The sequence below is a fragment of the Rhinopithecus roxellana genome, chromosome 19 (assembly GCF_007565055.1).
Source record: "Rhinopithecus roxellana isolate Shanxi Qingling chromosome 19, ASM756505v1, whole genome shotgun sequence".
Lineage (NCBI taxonomy): Eukaryota > Metazoa > Chordata > Mammalia > Primates > Cercopithecidae > Rhinopithecus > Rhinopithecus roxellana.
In genome coordinates, this window is record NC_044567.1 from 4087276 (window position 1) to 4107211 (window position 19936).

Sequence of the window (19936 nt, forward strand, 5' to 3'; positions counted from 1 at the left end):
GCCTGAGGTCAGAGAGAGAGTCCCAGTCTCTAACAGGGCAGCCTCAGCCCTACACCCTCCCTTCCACCCCTCGCCCCCCGCCGCCCCGCCTTCACCTGAAGCTTTGTGTGGATCTCACCCCATTCCCTCGTGCACCTTTGCCTCCCTCTGCACTCCGGCAGCAGGGCTCCTCTGTGGCCCAGCGCCGTGGAGAATTCACGCTAAGATTCATCACCTTCCTTCCCCACCCTGTTCCTCCTGAGGAGTCCGTGCTGCAGCCAGGTGGGGGCCCCAGCAGCTCCCTTGGGTCTGGCCTCTTCCCCTGTGGGCCTTTGCCTCTGCGGCTCGGCTCCTCTTCATCACCTCCCACTCCTGCTCCTCCCTGAAATGCTCTTCCCCGGCAACCGCCTCTGGGCTCGCCGCTCTGATCTCCCGGAGCACTGTCAAACCTCTGGTGGCTCCTAATGTAACCTTTCTTGAACAGTCACCAGTTCTGGACATAACTAAGCCCACTAGCCTACTTTTGCTTGTGGGGGCAGCAAACTCAGTACCTTCAGGGGCAGCAAATGAGGGAAGCAATGCATGAGGATGATAGGGAATGGTGGGGACTGTGGTGAGGAGAGGGGTGCCTTCCTGCCTCTGCAGCCTGCTCTTCCTTACCTCACTTCCTGTGCTCCTTAGAGGTATTAAAATTCAAAGAAATAAAACCAAATACTATTAGCCATCCCTGCCTCCCGACAAAAAAAAAAAAAAAAAAAAAAAGCCTGTGCCTCAGTGTAGCCACAGTGTGATCCTTGCTAAATCATCTCATTCATCTTGGCATCCCCATATTGCCTAACACATTAAAGTAGCTGTGTATGAATTGCTTGTTGAATGACTACATGACCACACATGTGCCAGGCACTGTGCTATTACACACCTTATTTCTTCCCGTCTTCACAAGGGAGGCACTATTTTCTCCATTTTGCCATTAGGGAAACTGAGGCCTGGAGGACTGAAATGATTTGTTCAAGGTCACACGTATGGGAAGTGCCCAAGGTGAGATTTGAGCCTTGCCTTGCTGTGTCCTTCTGCCTGTTCTGTTTGGTCATGGGGATGCATACATGGGACACATGGCACCTGCTTTCAGTACCTGCCTCGGGTAACAGGGAGCACTTGTGTGGCTGGTACCACCTGGTTGAAGTCACTGCTCACCTTGGGGAGGCAGGGAGGGGAAGTGAGGACTGCAGAAGCAGGAAGGGTGCAGATGCCCCTCACCCCAGCACACCCCTCCTCCCTCAGCTTCCGGTCCCATCCCAGCAGCCTGGGGATGGTGGCGTGGTGACAGGTGCTGAGCTGCAGAGATGACGGCACTGCTGATTCCCCCATAATTACTGTCTGATGAGACACCAGAATTAGCCACTGCACAAGCATGGGATGCAGACATGGGGCACTTGCAGGGAAGCAGCTGAGGGTGAGGGAGCCTCTCTTTCCAAGCCTGGGGCCCTCTGGCAGCAGAGCAGGGGAGGAGGAAGTAGGTTAGCAAGGAGGAAGCACTGTGTGGTTAATATGCCTCAGATATTATCATGTGGGCTTGTGGTTTTCCAGTTCTCAGAGTGACTGGCTGCCAGACAGGGGCATCCTGGGCCTCAGGCCACTAGCCCGAGAATTCCAGGCAGAGCAGGCTGCCCACTCAGACTCCCGGGCACACCCTTTGGTGTCTAGAGCTGGGGCTCTGAGGGACATAGTTGCTGGGAGATGCTAAGATTCAGACCAGACCCCTTGAGTGACATTAGCAAGGCCAGGCACCAGAAGGTGAATGGAAGTGACTGGAAGGAGCAGTTTCAGCCAACTGGGCCAGGAACTTCACCCCTCCCAGGAGGGAGGAGTCAGGCTGGCCCCTGAGGTCTAAGGCTGGGGGAGGCCTGAGAGTTAGGAGCAGGGGCCGAGGAAGGTACGTTCTGGCCCTGGAACAGGGCTCTTAGGCCCTGAGCATTTGTTTTTCCTGGCAAATGTGCTGTGTGGGCAGGAGGGGCACTAGCGAAGACACTTTAGTAACAGAAGCAGACAGGAGTCACCTGTGCTGCTCAAACCTCATCTGGATCATTAGAGCAGTTCTGAAGGCCACCAGCCAAGAGAGGTGGTGACATAGGGCTTACCCAACAAAGGGCGATACAGATGGCCAGCGGGGCCGCCACACAGGAAAGACCTGAGGGCTCATGACAGAAGGTTCCAGTTCAGGAGCCTCCACTCTGCTCCAAAGGGAGAGGTCATGACCTTCCCCCAGGTTCCCCTGAGGGCCATGGGCACAGACTGTGGCTCATTTTAAGGAAGGAGAAACCCCACAAGATGATTGGTGCTTTGGATGTAATGAGTTCTCCATTCCTGGAAGTATCCAAGACCTGACTGGCTGGAGCTCCTGATTTGCAGTTCTGTCTCTGCACAGCCTGTGGCAGGGGCTGGGAGGGCTTCATATCCAGCGCAGGTACAAGAAGGCTCCAAGGAGGTCTGTGGAAAGGTGGGTCCCCCAGAAAGTCTTTCAGGACTGTGGGACCCCCACTTCCAGCCTGGGTTTCTGTGATCTGGGGGTGGCTCTGCTTCCTCCCTCTCCTCCAGCCCTGGGGAATAGACTCCCCCTAAAAGGACTGGGCAGATGGCGCCCAAGATTAGCTGGGAAGGAGGATTGTTTCAGTGTTCTCTTCTTAGGGTGTAGGACGGACAGAGGGGACCTGTGGGACTCTGACTGAATGGCTTAGATGAGTACTCACAGATGACCTGGTGGCAGAATCCGCATCTTCCTCAGGGGCAACAGGGTGTAGGGGAAAGAAGAAGGACCTGGGCTAAGCACTCCTGCAGTTGAGACCAGCCTCTTCCACTTAACTCTGACCTTGGACAAGTCACTCCTTCCTGAGCCTCAGTTTCTTCACCTGTAAAATAAGGGGTTTGCAACCTCACAAGGTGACTGTGAGAATGAAGAGGATGATGGCTGCACGAGCCCTTTCAGATCATCATGAATATGTGTGGGTGTTCAAGGGTTGTTATAATGGCTGGGCACAGTGGCTCATGCCTGTAATCCCAGCACTTAGGGAGGCCAAGGTGGGCGGATCACCTGAGGTCAGGAGTTTGAGACCAGCCTGGCCAACATAGTGAAACCTTGTCTCTACTAAGAATACAAAAATTAGCCGGGTGTGGTGGCACGGGCCTGTAGTCCCAGCGACTCAGGAAGCTGAGGCAGGAGAATTGCTTGAACCCGGGAGGAGGGGTTTGCAGTGAGCCGAGATTGCACCACTGCACTCCAGCCTGCCAACAGAGCAGGACTGTCTCAAGATAAAGAGTGGTTATCATTTCATGGCTGGTCCATATTTCCCACGGGTTCCAGCAAGCGCGATGCTGGGTTTAAACCTCGTCACTCAAGATGGATGTGTGGATTGGAGAAGGGAGGATGGGAGTCTTTGTGTCTTTCGCAGAAGGGGAGATAGTTTATTTTTCCCCTGCCTTGAAGCCTGTGCTCCACCTTCCCAGATGCTGCTCTGATGGGAGGGCTCAGGTTAGACAACAAAGAGAACTTCCACAAGATGCCCCTGGTATCTGACCAGGCCCTGGCTTCCAAAGACTGCCTAGATCCAGAGTCCAAGCAGGAGACTTGCCAAGTCTCCTACCTTCTCCAAACTGTGAACCGGGCTGCCTTCGCCCCATCCTCCAGAGTCTCTCGGGATACTAATGGGGTGTCCCTAGGGAGAGAGAATCATGGACTGCAGATTCGGCTGTTTGTTCTTAGCTAGCTTGCAGGGTGGCAGATAAATTAACCCATGAGGTGAGAGCTAAGCCTTGGGTCCCAGCAGTTCTGTCCTTCCCCATCAGCAGAGCTGGAAGCTGGGCAAAGGCCCTCCAGCCCCCCTTGCCCTGGTGGAGGCGCTGAGCACCTATAGAGGTGGGATGAGGGCTGGAGGCACCCAGGTCCCAGAGGAGGGTCTCACTCATGAACATCACCCCGTTGGCTAAGCATTGGTCAGAGTGGGGTGGCCTTAAGGTTACTGGGCCGACTCCTCTATTTTAAGACATTGTGTAAACACCTCAGCAAGGGAGCCCCGAACCTAGCAAAGAGGAAAAGGAGCTGGAGATGTCGCCTCCATGAGGGACTCAGGATGGGCAAGTCCCCACTGTCTTTCACCCCAAGCTGGAGATGTATCTACCTGGCACTTTAGCGGGCCCCAGATGCCCTGCATGAGCTGTGTGGACTGGCATGGCACCCTCCCTGTCTTTGTGGCATCTAAGGTGGCAGAGTGGGGCACCCTGGTGGGCCCAGGTATGTAGACCCCTGCATGTAGACTGTCATGAATATGTGTGGGTGTTCAGGAGTGGTTATCATGGCTGGGCACGGTGGCTCATGCCTGTAAGCCCAGCACTTTGGGAGGCCGAGGCAGGTGGATTACCTGAGGTCAGGTGGAGGGTGCAGGTGAGGTAGGCTGTGGCTGGACCCATGTCAGTGAGCAAGTACTGGGCAGGCAGGCGAGGTGCACAGGTTTGACGTAGAAGCATGAGTGAGCAGATGTGTGTGCCTGGGCGATGTGTATGACTGAGGGTGTGCTGGGAACCTGGAGGAACCCTGCTGGTTCTAGCGGCCGAGGGAGCTGTCTGAGTGCTAGGGTCATGGGGCTGGGACAAGGCCTCCTAGGGAGAGCCTCTCCCCATGAAAAGTGGTGTCTCTGAGGAGTATATCAAGAGCATCTGGGCAAGGCTGGGTCTCCTGCCCAACACTGATGAGCCTGTTGATGAGTACTTGGTGTTGAAAATGCTTCCCTATGGGGAGGCAGGGTGGTGGGTGGGGCTGCTACCACTCACTTCCAACAGACTGGAGTCTCTTCCCCTGGAAACAAGATGCTTCCCCCGGGCATGCTTTCAGCCAGAGGTAGCTGCAGGGTGGGGGAAAGATCCCTTTCACACACAGAGGGGCATAGCACTCAGGCTGGAGTGCCCCTTGGGGAGAAGGCGCTCTGGCAGCCTCCTCAGAATGATGGCAGAGCTGAGGACAGGCACCGGCTCCCCTCCCTTTCCACCCTCCAGTGTTCCCTCCTCCCCTCCCCCTTGGCCTGTGTTCCCCTTGGCTGTTTCTCCAAGGAGATGTGGAGCTGACAGGACACCTTCCCTGGGAGCGTGAGCAGCAGAGTTGCCACACAGGAGTTAGCTGGTTAACATAGCGCTGTGTGGGCACATGCCAGGGCTGTTCCCAGCCTTTCCAGCTCCAGCTTCAGACTGGGGGTGACATGCTGCCCTCCATATCTCTGTCCCCTCCCTTCCCAGGGAAGCCAATTAGCCAGATCTTCATTAGAAGCCAAAAATCACAGCCCCACAGTCCTGGGTCTGATAGAACTCTGACAGTTGGTGGAAGGAAATCGGGCTCCGGGGTAGATCAGAAGGAACTGACTGCGCTCACCTGGGGTCTGCAGTCTGCATGCCTGTTGCCTGTTATTAGCTTCTGTTTCTCCTCCTCCTCCTCCTCCTCCTCCTCCTCCTCCTCCTCCTCCTTCTCCTCTTCTTCTTCCTCTTCTTCTTCTCCTCCTCCTCCTCCTCCTCCTCCTCCTTCTCCTCTTCTTCTTCCTCTTCTTCTCCTCCTCCTCCTCCTCCTCCTCCTCCTCCTCCTCCTCCTCCTCCTCCTCCTCCTCCTCCTCCTCCTCCTCCTCCTCCTTCTTCTTCTTCTTCTTCTTCTTCTTCTTCTTCTTCTTCTTCTTCTTCTTCTTCTTCTTCTTCTAGCAAATGAGAGGACTGAGGCTTGAGCGTCCCCTGACCTACTCAAGGGCACATAACTAGTCAGTGGGTGCAGTGGTTTTTGGTAATGTCACAGCTTTGCATGCTGTGTGTGAGAGAGGAGGGATGGGGGGAAGATGGGGGATTGTATCTCTGGAATTCTGGGCAAGGGGCTGACTTGCACATTTTGCAAGGATGGGGAGTCCTGTCTGAATGTGCAGTTGGGATGCCCTGCGGGGACCCTGATTTCTGTGTGGAGAGCATCCCCCTGGGCTGGGGGCATCACTGGGCCGTGGGCCCCAGCTTATCTCCCTGTTGGCCAGCCTGCTGCGGTGTTTCTGTCTTGCTGCTGATCCTTCCTAAGGAGTTTGTTAGTCTATGTCCTCCTGGGGCCCGTGGCCTAGAGAGGGGCTCCCCAGGCAGCTGCTTTCTGGAAAGTGGCATCGTGGAATGGAAAAATCCTTGTCCCTGAGGGCCAGGACCCCTGGGTTCCACTTTGGGCTCTGCCTTCAGCTCCTACAGATTGGGTCAGGCTTATTCTCTGAGCCTTGGTTTCCTGCCTGGGAAAGGCATCTGGCTGGAGAGAGAGCACTGTGGTTTCCCCATCGCAGTGACGGGTAAGGAGGGGGCCACCGCTTCCTGAGAGATGAGAGCTGAGGGGAGGCCCCACGTTACCACCAGGGTCTGAGAGTTGCTGTGCTGTGTGGCCTGGGGCCCTGGGGAAGGGACAAGCAGAAGGAAGCGAGGACTCCACAGTCACGCAGAGCCAGTGCAGTCGGTGGAGGTGGCACCGAGGCCAAGCCTGGGATCTTTGAGTGTCTCCAGAACCCCACCCCACTCCTGATGTGGTTAGTGGGCCTCCTCACCCCACCCAATTCTGCCCTTCTGGGTGGAATGGCCCCTCTGCCATCAGGAGGCCCCAGTCTGAGAGGGGAGGTGAGGGTCCTGCCCTGGGAGTGCCCTGTTCTGTGCAAGTGGACACCGTCAGCCTGGGATGGAAGAGCTGGGCCGGGGAAGGATCCGATGCCCACCCCCCCACTCCCTGGGTGCCCACCCACAGGGAGCTTGACCCCCTCAAATCTGCTCTTCCCATGGAAAGCCCCAGCAGCTCTGCCAGTAGCAGCCAGGGCCCAGGCCACCAACCTCACCGCTCTTCCTAGGCAGGTGTCAGCGCCTTCCCCCAGCCTGGAAGAGGTCCTTTCATTAGATTCCGACTCATTTACCAACTAAGTGACCTTCAGTAGGTTTCAAATCTGCACAAATTGGTTTGTGTTTTTCTGCCTGCACAAAGCTGTGACTGGCAGTACCCCGCACCCTCCCCAGCCTCCCTTTGTAGCCCCATGTCCTGTGGGCTTGTGAGCTGGTGTCTTGACCCTGAGCGCTTCCTGCCCTCCCTTCCCACCAGGGCTATACTCCAGCTCCTACCCCTGCCCAGACAGTGGGTCAGGGGCACACATGTGACAGCCTCTCAGGTCCCCAAGGTCCTCCAGGGCTTCATCATCCCTCATCCCACCTGGATGCCCAGCTTCTGTGGAACTTGGGAAGTGGGTGGCGGGATTCCCTGGGCAGGGGGATGGAAGAACCACAGGGTCATAGGCCACAGTCCTAGTCCCCCTTCTTACCACCACCCCTGGGGAAGGGAGTCCATATGGTGACTCAGGTTAGGTCACTCAACCTCCCTGAGCCTCAGTTTCCCTTGCTGTATGGTGAGAAAAATCGGCCTGCTCCAGACCCTTCTCCATGGTGGCTTTATAGATCAGGGCTGGGAGGTGAGGGGGGGGGCAACAGGTGTGTCACCTGCCAAGAACCACCTGACACCTCCTGCCTTGTCCATCTCCCCCTGCCCCCGTCCACTACAGTGCCCAGGGAGTGAGCAGGGCCCACGCTGGGAGGATGGCCTCGATCCCCCCGGCATCGACCTTTTTCTCTGTCCTACTTGTCACCCTTGGTGGGGAGGGGAGCTGGCGTTCCTTGGAGACAACTTGCCTGGCCTTGCCCCGTGTCCCTAGTGCCCTGCCCCAGTCACCAGGAGTCTTTATTTTCTAGCCATCTCCTCCACGCCTTCAAGTCAGCTCCTTCTCCCAGGCCCTGTCTCAGGCCTTCTGTCCAGTGGGCTCCCTTCCCCCTTCCTCTCTGTCTTCCCTCCTAGTCCAGGCAGACTCTTCCTGAAGTGGAGCCTGACATTCAGGGGGTGGTGCTGGGCTGGCAGGGAGTGGAGATCACTGTAGGGAGGTGCAGAGTTTCTGGCCGCCCCCCCCCCCTTGCCAGGAGCTAGGCAGGAGCCCCCTGTCTCCCATCCTCAGTCCAGCTGCCTCCTTCCCCCCATCGCCCTTCCCCCATCACACGCCTCCATCTCCGAGGCTGTAGTTGGAGTGACAGGGAGACTCAACAGGGCACTGGGTATTAGCAATTTGGGGGGGATATTACACAGGAATGTTTACAGAAAGGCAATTGCCCGGAAAATGACTTTGGTTGCTGTGGTATGGGGCGGAAAAGATGGTTTTAGAAAGCAGACACAGATGGGCTTCTGCTCCAAGGACCCACAGCCAGCCAGCCAGCCAGCAGAGGCTGAGGGGTATGGGGACATGAGGAAGGCAGAGCCAGGGAAATCCAGGGACGGGGAGGCCGATTCCTTCACTAGCAGGGGAAGCAAAGGATCCCCTCCCCTGATCCGGGTTCCCAGAGCCTCTGTCAAGCTTGAGACATATCTAGTCCTGGTTGACCTTTGTCCTCTGGCCTCCAACCTCCAAGCACACAGTGTGCTTCCCTACTGCAGCAGGCACCAGCAGGATGGAGTTGTCAGGCACAATCGAAGGTGGCAGTGCCTCGGGGCTCCTCCTGGGTGACTTGGGCTCCTATAGCATTGGCTGCAGAGGAGGGACTGGGGGAGCCTCATGCTGCCTCATGTGTTTGTGTGTGTTCATGGGTGTGGCCTAAGGCGGGTCCTCCACCCTTCCAGCTGTCTTCATGCTCCCCTCCTGCTGCCCTGCATAGCCCCATGTCCTGTGGGCTTGTGAGCTGGTGTCTTCACCCTCAGCGCTTCCTGCCCTCCCTTCCCACCAGGGCTATACCCCAGCTCCTACTCCTGCCCAGACAGTGGGTCAGGGGCACACATGTGACAGCCTTTCAGGTCCCCAAGGGAGGGGTTTTGTCCAGCCTCCTGATCTCCACAGAGTGGGTTACAGGGACCTGATTTCCAGATCTTGAACTTGGGCCTGGGGAGGACTCATGTCAGGGGCCCCAGAAAGTCCTCTTCTCCCTTTCCTGAGCTGGTGGCTTCGTTCTTCCTCTACTTTGTCCCTTTGCCTCTCTCCTTCCTTCTCCCTCCTTCTCCTCTCCTCTCCCCCTTCTCCTCCTCTGCAGATGACATCATGTGTGCATGTTGCCCAGGGGCGGCCAGAGGACAGAGTAGAGGGTTATATCTGGGGTAAAGATGCCAGTTGGGGACCGGCTTGGTGGCTTATGAGATGGTGTCACTAAGATGTTGGGATCTTAATTCTCATAATGAGTTACAGTGATCTCATGTAAAAGAATGTGGTGGAGGATAAAAATAAATGAGGCTCATAAATAAATGTGGAATTTGGAGTTGTTCAAACAAATGACAACGTCACTCTTCCCAAGCACCTGTGCCGTCCTCCCAGCCGGCCACTGGGGGGCGCCCGCCACTTCCCAGCCACCCCAGCCTCAGGCCACTTTTACCTTCCACGTTTCCCAGACGGGGCAGGCTGAGCCCAGGGTGGCAGAACCTGCCTTCCTCACCCTGCCCTTCCCCTCATTCGGATTCTGGATTTTGCCAGTTCTCGGCATCTTCCCTGTGGCTTGAATCTCGGACTCAAAAAATTTAGTCAGCCTTGCACACTGAGGTTCCTTGGAGAAAGGAGAAGCCCTGAGCCCCTCCTTTATGTCTCTGGCTTCCCCACCCCCATCCCTGGGTTGCAGGGAACCTTCAGCCCAACGCCCCTCCCCCAGGGTACCCTAGCCTTGCTTCCCTTCCCCCAGAGTTCCCTGTCTCCGTATCTCTGTATCGCAATGCCGCATCCTTCTCCCAGGAGAACCCAGCCCTGCTTAAGACCCCTGCCCGGGTCTCTCACGCCCTTCCTGCCTGGAACAGGATGCATTGATCTGTGCAGGGCTGGCCGGTGCCTGGATCTGCTTGCTAGATTGGAATCGATCCCTGTGTCTTTTCCCTGGGCTGCTCAGGTTCAAGGAAAATCAGGGCCACTCCCAGGACTTGCTGGTGGCTGGAACAGGCGAAGGGGTAGCAGAGAGGTCAGGCTGCTGCGGCCCAACAAGCCTATTGCTGCTCAGGAATCTCTTTCATTGAAAACAACCTACTTTCACCCAGCGCGGTGGCTCACGCCTGTAATCCCTGAACTTTGGGAGGTGGAGGCGGGTGGATCACCTGAGGTGAAGCGTCGGAGACCAGCCTGGCCAACATGGTGAAACCCCATCTCTACTAAAAATACAAAAATTAGCTGGGCATGGTGGTGGGCGCCTGTAATCCCAGCTACTCGGAAGGCTGAGGCAGGAGAATGGCTTGAACTCAGGGGCGGAGGTTGCAGTGAGCCAAGATCACACCATTGCACTCCAGCCTGGGCCATAGAATGAAACTCCGTCTCAAAAAAAAAAAAAAAAGAGAAAAAGAAAAGAAAACAACCTACTTTCTCCACCATTGTCTTGCCAGCCTCTCACTCTGTGCCCAAAGGCAGAGTTTAGACATTAACATCCCCATTTTACAAATTAGGTTCTTAGGCTCTGAAAGGGAAGAGATTTGTAGACTGAATAAATGCCTAAATTAACGAGGCTGGGTGTGCTGGCTCATGCCTGTAATCCCAGCACTTTGGGAGGCTGAGGTGGGTGGATGGCTTGAGCTCAGGAGGTGGAGACCAGCCTGGGCAACATGGCAAAACCCCATCTCTACAAAACAAAACAGACCCCCAAAATAAGTTGGGCATGGTGGCACGTGCCTGTAGTCCCAGCTACTCAAGAGACTGAGACTGGAGGATAGCTTGAACCCAGGAGGTCGAGGCTGCACTGAGCCATAATCACGCCACTGCACTCCAGCCTGGGCAACAGAGTGAGACCCTGTCTCAAAAATAAATAAATGGATAACCTGGGATCTCAGAAAAGTTGCTAAAACACCCAGGGTGTCTCTGGCCTGGGTTTTTCTCTCCCAACGTTGATTTCAAGTGCCTGGCCTGCTGAAAGAGTTAAAATCATTCCTGAGTCTTCAGAGCCCCCCAGAAGGCTGGTCACTGACTTCCCTCTCCTAAGGACAGGATGTTCCCCCACCCTCAACCAGAAGCCCAGGTTCATCCTCCCAGCTCAGCTGGGGCCCTGCAGAAAGAAGTTAAAGCTATACAAAGTAGGAAGCCAGGACAGCTAGGCTACCCAGGCACTCCCTTCTCCCGGAGCCTCAGCTTACTTTTTGTGTTATATAAAAGCCAAGGATCTCAAAGGTTCTTAAACAGATTCTAAAGCTTTTCACATCAAAGCTCCTCCTTGCCACCGCCCCTCAGAGAGAGCAGATCATCTCTTCTACCCCCTCCCCTCTCTCTGCCACCCCTTAGTATCTAGCTCCTGCCCGCCTCACCCCAATGGCCCCAATGCCAGAGCACCTGAGGGCTGAGCGGCGGCCTGGAGGAGGCAGTGAGGGGTAGTCCCTGCTCCCCTGTCTGTGCAGGCTGCTCACTAGCCCCTCCCCACTGCCGACTGTGAGATTTGTGGGACTGCAGTCATAAAGTGCAGCTGTGAGCTCCATGCCCTACCCTCTGCCTGCTCCAGCAGCTGGGAGCTGGGACCCCTCCCTGCCATAATCTGCCTGGGAAAACTGGGTGACCTGGGGACCCTCCCACTCCACAGTCACCACCCATCTCAGACTGGTACACTGTTTGCTCCACCTCAGACACACTGAGATCCCCCAGGAGGTAGGGAAGGAGGTGCTGGCATAAAGAGGGGGTAAGAGAGGGGATGAGGAGCTCTTTTGGCTCCAGGAAGGAAGCAGCTGGGAGATGATAATTGGAGACCTGTCCCAATGTTGTCCTAAGCCCTAGGAAGGCAGAGGAGCCTGGCTCTCTGGCATAAGGGGGAAGGGTCCTTCGGGCTCAGGCAGGACTAGGCCTGAACTGTGGAGCTGGATTCCAGCAGCAATGCTATGGCAGAATCCACAAGGCCTGGGCAAATGGAAGGCTCTTGGCATCAGAGGGTCCCCTCCTTCTCACTTGCACCCAATGGACTGCAGACCTCTGGCTGGTGTTGAGGGTGAGTGGAGGAGGAGGAAGGTCAGGGGTTACTGGAGGCAACCCTCTGACTTTGGTTGGAGCTATTTCTCCAGTGCCCAGGGAACCCCCAGCCTTCTCCTGGAAGCTTTATTCAGGCCACTCTCCTTTAGCCACACTTCTGGCCACTGTGGGTTGCCACAAGTACTTCAAGGGCAGGGACTGGGCCCTCGGGAAGATGACCCCAGTGTCCCCAGTCTCACTTAGTCAGGGGTTGTTTCACAAATGGCCATCATATCACGAAACCTTTTGTACTGTACTAATGCAATATATATTTTTGTGGCCGGGCGCGGAGGCTCAAGCCTGTAATCCCAGCACTTTGGGAGGCCGAGACGGGTGGATCATGAGGTCAGGAGATCGAGACCATCCTGGTTAACACGGTGAAACCCCATCTCTACTAAAAAAATTACAAAAAACTAGCCGGGCATGGTGGTGGGCGCCTACAGTCCCAGCTACTTGGGAGGCTGAGGCAGGAGAATGGCGTAAACCCAGGAGACAGAGCTTGCAGTGAGCTGAGATCCGGCCACTGCACTCCAGCCTGGACGACAGAGCAAGACTGCATCTCAAAAAAAAAAAAAATATATATATATATATATATGTATTTTATATATATATATATATATATTTTGTTAGCTCACTTTGAACTTCAAATTTACTTAAAAGGAAACTTTATTTCACTACCATCCCAAGGAACTATATCCATGAAATCACTGGTTTGACCTTATAGTTGGGGCTTTTTCTAATCCTTATGAAAAATAAAGGTTTTTTTTTTTTTTTTTTTTTTTTTAAAGACCTGCGTGTGGTGGCTCACACTTTTTTTTTTTTTTTTTTTTTTTTTTTTTTTTTTTTTTTTGAGGCAGAGTCTCACACTGTCTCCCAGGTTGGAGTGCAGTGGCAAGACCTCGACTCACTGCAACCTCTGCCTCCCAGGTTCAAGCAATTCTCCTGCCTCGGCCTTCCAAGTGGCTGAGATTACAGGCGCCCGCTATCACGCCCAGCTAATTTTTTGTATTTTTAGTAGAGACGGGGTTTCACTATGTTGGTCAAGCTGTCTCGAACTCCTGACCTGCCTTGATTCACCTGCCTTGGCCTCCCAAAGTGCGGGAATTACAGGCATGAGTCACCGTGCCCGGTCCATGGCTCACACTTTTAATCTCAGCACTTTGGGAGGCCAAGGTGGGAGAATCACTTGAGCCCAGGAGATTGAGACCAGCCTGGGCAACATAGCAAGACCCCATCTCTAAAAAAAGGAAAAAATTCACTGGGCATGGTGGCATGCACCTATAGTTCCAGCTGCTTGGGAGGCTGAAGTGGGAGGATCTCTTGAGCCCAGGAGCTTGAAGCTGCAGTGAGCTATGATCACACCATTGCACTTTAAGCTGAGTGCCAGAGTGAGACCCTGTCCCCCCAAAAAAAGAAAAAGGAAGGAAGGAAGAGAAGACATAAAATAATGTTCTTCCCAAAATCATCTCTCATGTACTTGGACCTTAGTTTGGGGAGCACAACAGAGGATGGTGACATGGTGAGAGGGACCACCCCAGATCCAGGGCCATCATGGGGATAGCAGCAGGTCAGTGAGGAAGTCCACACATGCCATGTGGTGCTGTCAGTGTTCACTCCAGAAACAGTCATTGCGGAGAGTGTGGCGGCACATACGTAATAAATACTGAGATCAAATCAGACCTCTACCATTCAGTGTTGCTTTAGGCTTGTCAGTGGACTTCTCTGAGTTTCGGTAGCCGTTTCTGAAATGGGGACCATGATAACATCCCCCTGATGGGGTATAGGGAGGCACGCAGCCATGAGGCAGGTGGTCAGCCCCTGGTGAGCTGCAGCTCTCATGCCCATGGGAGCCCTTCTTCCCTTGGTTCGGTGCAAGGTGCTGGGTTCTCACAGACTCTGTGCCCCTGATGGACACACCCCAGCACACCCAGGGAGGGGTGTGTGTGTGTGTGTGTGTGTGTGTGTGTTGGGGGCAGGTGGCTTTTCTTGAAACCTGGCTGAATCTCCTCTTTCCTCTGTGGCTGGGCAAGGGGTGGCAGACCTGGCAGCTGTCCACAGACCTCCTGACAGTGGATGCTTGGCAGGAGGAAACTTGTGGCAAACCTGGCATTTCCAGCCAGGTCCCCTATTGCCTTGGTCTGCCCTTGGAGGGGCCCTGTGCGTCAGGCCACACAACAGGCAGGAGTGCATGTGTCTGCTGCAGCGCCTGATGCCCCAGTCCTAGGCCACACTTGGAGTGCTGCTTTGGGGCTGGTGGATTGTGGGGCTGGTGGATTGTGGGACTGGGGTGTGCATGAGAGGCTGTGCTTGTCTTCCTATGGACTGACTACTGAGGGGCACAAATCTATGTTTTATGCCCAGGAATATGGCTGAAGTAGGCCCCCAGCAACTTCTTCCACCCCCAAGGGCATGGGTGACCTCTGGAACCCCTGGCCACTGGTCGTTGAGGCTGGAGAGTGTGGGCCAGCAGGGTGACCTCAGGGCTGGTGGGCATTTGGGAAGGGGATTCAGAGTTCCGCGTGGGACCTCAACCCCCGGCCTTCTCTTTCTTTCGCTTCTGTGCTGTCCTTTGTCCCCTGTACGTCTCTTATGGGTCTTAAGCTTGTGTCTGTGTCGGGAGGAGAGACTGAAGAAGGGAGGGGAGAGGTGGGGGGAAAGTCCCTGGGAAGGACTTCAGCTGTTCTGTCTGCTTCCTTTCTCCTTTAAGTTTGTTCAAAATCCATCTCTCACTGTCCTCTCTGTGCCCAGCCTCTCCTGTCTGTCTATCTGTCTGTCTCTGGGGAGGGAAGGGAAAAGGGGTCCCACTGCCCCAGACCCTGGGCTTCCATCTCCATGGGAAACCTCAGAGCGATTTTTGCCCTCATTCTCCCCATGTGTTCCCGCCCTGGCCCTTTTCCCAGCCGGCCCCCAGTCTTGAGAATAAGTATGTCCTGGACCTATGCTAGTCTGAGGGAGGAGGCAGGGCCCCCCCCTACCCAACCTCAAAGGAAGACTACGAGCTCCTTTTCACGTCTTTTAGGGAGCATCTAAAACGCACCCCTCCTTCCTTCACCTGCTGGCACCAGCTTTAGGAGGGGAGGGGGGTTGTGTGGCTGGAGAGGGTCTCAGGTTACCTTCTACCACTTTCATCCAAACTCCCTCCCCTTGGCCTCAAAGGGCGGTACTCCCCCCGCGGTCATTATCGCTCCAAACCCACGGAGGAACAGGAGGTATCCAGCCCTTGTTCCTCACCCCTCCCTGGGGGCCGTAGGCTCACTTTCCACGCCATCCACCCACCTCCCCCTTCAGTCCCTAGTGGGGTGCGGGGCAGCCCCTGCCTCGCGCCAGACGCCTCTCCACTCTCCTTAGTCCCAGGCCCCGCCCCTCCCCGCAGGGACCCCCGGTGGGGGATGGGCAGCCCCAGGCCGGGCGCGCCGTGACCCCGCCATGCCCCTCTCACCTCTCGCAGATCCGGAGCGGAGCAGCCCCCCCATGCTGTCTGCGGACGATGCCGAGTACCCGCGGGAGTACCGGACCCTGGGGGGCGGGGGCGGCGGGGGCAGCGGGGGCCGGCGCTTCTCCAACGTGGGGCTGGTGCACACGTCCGAGCGGCGGCACACGGTGATCGCGGCCCAGAGTCTGGAGGCGCTCAGCGGGCTCCAGAAGGCGGACGCCGACCGCAAGCGTGATGCTTTCATGGACCACCTGAAGAGCAAATACCCGCAGCACGCCCTGGCCCTGCGAGGCCAGCAGGACAGGATGCGAGAGCAGGTGAGTGGGCTCCTGGCTGCGGCTGCGTCCGAGGCCAGCGGGCAGGGGAGGGGGCTGACCCCGTGCTCCGTGCCCCCAGGCTCATTCCAACTCTGGGAGGCATCTGGAGCAGATAGAGAAGGGGAGGAGCTGGGGAGCTGTCCCTCGGGGCAGTGGCTCTGGTTGGCCTTTTCTGGAGCCTGGGGAGGAAAGGGGTGGGGGCTTGACCTCCAGACCTCTGCCTGCAGTCCGGAAAATTGAGAGCATGTGATGGGGCAGAGAGAGCCCAGCCTCTTTGACTCAGGCTGTTCGGGCAGAACTCTTCTGGGAGGAAAGGAGAGGAGGATAGCCTTGGGGACTTGTTCTGTGCCGGAGAGAGTCCATCCTGTGGTGCAAATGAGATGCTGGCCAGGGTCGTCGGCAGCTCTGTGATATGGACTCTAAGAGAGGGTCGGGCTTTGAGAGCCTCAGTGGGCTGGGTGCCGATGTGTCTCCAGTCCCTGCAGCCTGCAAGAATGGAGCCCAGAACTGGAGCATTTGACCTCTTTCCTCCCTGTTCCACCCCGTGGCTTGCTGGGTGACTTGGAGCTGGAGGCCTCCTCTCTCTGTGCCTGGGTATCTCTCCTGCCATCAGTAGGGCTTAGAGAGGAGACACAGCACCTCTCTCTGGACCAGGACCTGTCTCCTTCTATAGCGGATGGGATGGTTCCTTTTTAAACCTCCCCCAGAACCTCGGGGTCCTGAATGCATCTCTCCACCCAAGTATGAGCTTCTTGTCTGTAAGAACATGCTTTCTGGGTCTAGCAGCCTGTGTACAGTTCTGCATTGGTGAGGCGCCTGCATGGTTGATGCATATTGGCTTCTGAGACTCAGCCATTGTCCCCCTGGGTGAAGGGACTGAGGGGAGGGATGCACATCCCATCAGCAGCCTTTCAGTCAAACCTGGGGTTGCGTCAGTCCCTGTCTCCCTTTTCCGGGTTCTACTGGATGTAGTTGAGGATAGGGAGGAGTGTCTCCACTCCCATCCTCACTGCAGGGAACAAGACACATTGGCACATTTCTGGTACCTTATCTGCCCCCTAGTGCCACCTCCAGTTCTGTCTGGCTTTTGCCTTTTCCCAGCTCCAAAGTCCTTCTGGGAGCAGGATGCAGATCAGGATTAGAGAGAGTTGAAGATGAAGATGTGGCCCTCACCCTCAGGGAGCCCCTCTCATTGGGTTCCTGCTGTGTGCACTGGCTTGAGGAGAAGGGCAGGGGCATTTGTCATCTAGCTGGGGAGGGGAACAGTCAGTTGGGAGGTGGTTTAGAGGAGGGAAGATCATAGGCAGGCCTGATCAGGGAAAGCTTCCTGCACTAAACTGGGCTTAGAAAGATGAAAAGCATTTGCATAGGCCTAGAGGAAGAGAATGTTGTTTTAGGAGTGGTGGGGGGGGGGGGCGGTGTGACATGGGCATGGGCCTGAGTTGGTTTGGGAACTGGCCCAGAGGTCCAACTGGCTGGCAAGAAGGCTCAGGTGGGAAGTAGTGGGATGTGTGGGGGCTGAAAAAGTGGGGCAGATGGTGGTGGCTAGGATGGCTGTGGTTGCTTTTGGATGGTGAATAGGAGGGGAGAAGCGGGGCTGGAGGCAGGGGAAGGAGAAGAGGAAGAGTGTATCAGGGATGATGAAGGGGAAAGGGTGGACAGATGGGGGTTGGAAGAAGACCAAGTGTAGGTCTACGGCTAAGCTGCCTGGGCCTAGAAGGCAATGACAGAAACACCTGGGGGACAGGGTATATGCCTTGGAGAGAAATAGGAGGGTTGGAGGGAAATGTTTGGGGGTGGGGGAGAGGAATATATGGAGATGGGTTTGAGGAGTGGGTAGGGCATTCTTGGGGATGCTCTTAAGGCACCAAATGCACTACTCAGGACTCCAGAGAGGCCACAGCTTCAGGAGAGAGTTGAGCACGGTCACAGCAGATATAAAGTGGACCTGGGATGCTGAGTGGCCATCAGGGAGGAATGGGGTCTAAGAAAAGAGAAAGCCCATGATGTTTGGGGAAAGGGGACCAGGAATGTTCTACATCCACGAGGAAGTCCCAGGGGAAAAAAAGCGCTTGGACAAGGGGCCAGCAGGAGGGTGACCAGCCCTTCAGACGTCCAAAAGGATGGGGAGAAACAGACATTGCGACTGACAGGGATCCGTGGGCACAGAGGGTATTGAGAGCTTGTGTCTTGTGATGTGGTAAAGTAATGGTCAATTTCAGGGGTTAGGAAGACTGGGGTTGGTGAAGGATCAGGAGCCCTAGCCACAGACTTACTTTGGGGAGATTGGGCCAGGAAAAGGATGAAAACAGCTGGGTGGAGCTTCCAGGGACAGCAGGCCTGGGAAAGAAGGCATGTCTAAGGGCCTTAACATGTTCTAGCATGTTCACCAGCACAGAGTGTGGAACTCAGTAAATACTTAGGAAATGAATCAAAGCCCAGCCACCCTCAAATTCATTCCTTTCTTCTTTCACTCATTCGTTTCCCCACTTAGAGTGTAAGTGGGCAGGATCTATGGCCCATTCACTTGCAATGGAATGCTTGGTGCCTAAGCATGGTGCCAGCTCAGGCAGTGTTTGTGGAATGAATGAGAGAATGAGGGAGGAATGAATCTAAGGATGCCAAGGGGAAAGAAGGCCATGGGAAACAGGTCCTAGAGGAATCTGGAAGGATGGTCTTAGGTGTGGGGTGGTCTTGGGGAACGAAGCGGGTGGAGTCACTTCCACTAAGATACAGAAAAGAAAGATATGCTGTGGGATAGAAACAGGTCAGGGCAGGCTTCTCCTGCCCAGCGGTTCCTATTTCTGTGAGGTAGGTGTGACACCTTCAGTGAGGAGGGGACGAGAGGTGGGGAAGGGGAGATGGTAAGGAGCAGCTTCCTTGCCAGTGTGCAGAGGGGCATCCAAGAGTTGGACACAAGGCCAGGCACAGTGACTCATGCCTGTAATTCCAGCACTTTGGGAGGCTGAAGCAGGTGGATTGCTTAAGCCCAGGAGTTTGAGACCAGCCTAAGCAACATGGCTATCTCTTAAAAATATATATATATTTTTAATTAGCTGGGCATGGTGGTTCGTCCCTATAGTCCTTGCTACTCAGGAGGCTGAGGTGGGAGGATCACTTGAGCCCAGGAGGTTAAGCCTGCAGTGAGCCGTCATTGTGCCACTGCACTCCAGCCTGGGAGGCAGAGTGAGAACCTGTCTCAAAAAAAATAAAGTGGAGATGAGGATTTCAGGAGTCTGATAGGGAAGGCCCTGCCCTGGGCTCAGGGAACCCCCGGGTCTAACAGAAAAGGCAGACATCCAGAAACAGAGCAGGGCTCTAGTTAGAGAGATACCCAGCCTAAGGAAGGGACTTGCCAGCGTCGCTAGACCCCTCTGCAGTATGAGCTCTGTGCCAAGGCTTGCCCCAGGAATGCCCTTCCCTCCCAGTCACAGTACCCCAGCGGCTCCTGCCCGCTTCCCCTAATGGGGTGTCCCCCGCTTCGCACACACAGGTTGGCGGCTGGACCGTGGACCCCGTGTGCCTCCTCAGCTCCCTCTGCTCCCACCTCCATGGCGACTCCGCCCCCTCCGGGTCTGGCCAGCCGGCCCAGGTGAGTCACCCACCTCCACCCCACCCCCCAAGCCCACGGTGGAGTTTGGCTTTGGGGAGGATTTTTTTTTGGAGGGGGGGTGTTCAGGATTTTTATTTAGCAACATTTTCTCTTTGGTGTAGAAGCCCCTACTTTCAGGAGACTTCTATGCCTCGTACTCACATCTGCCCGATGTCTAATTCCCTGTCACTACCTCCCCAAGCCTGGTTGACTTTGGAGAAGGAATTTTTTGAGGGAAGATACTCAGGATTTTTAAAAAAGTTTTTGTATCCCTTTCTCCTTTAAACGAAGTCCCCTGACCTTGCTCTGTGGGTTTTATGCCCTCCTCCCACTGAGGACCATCTTATTCCCCTCTCTACACCCTCCCCTTCCGTTTCTGAGCAGATCCATCCTTCTCCAGATGTCCCACCATCAGGAAGTTCTGCATGAAGTCTCTCTCTCACCCTTCTTGCTAAGTTCATGGCTTAGTCTCTAATTTTTAAGAAGACTTGGGTATCAAGTCATCTCTTCTGAACTTATTCCCCTCTTCCTCATCAGGCTTCGATGTCCGTTATGGGAAGATAGAACTTAGCTTAGACAGGGGCACGTGTAGGCAGGATACTAGGGGCCT

General features: G+C 55.4%; 1 protein-coding gene across 1 annotated transcript in view; it reads left to right on the forward strand.

Annotated features, from left to right (window-relative positions):
• The window catches only part of SRCIN1 (SRC kinase signaling inhibitor 1), a 64667-nt gene that overhangs the window by 11501 nt on the left and 33230 nt on the right, over nt 1-19936 (forward strand). The window contains exons 2-3 of the mRNA XM_030922466.1: nt 15433-15734; nt 19228-19326. Coding sequence (XP_030778326.1) covers nt 15433-15734; nt 19228-19326 — 401 coding nt within the window. The remainder of the gene's footprint in view (nt 1-15432; nt 15735-19227; nt 19327-19936) is intronic.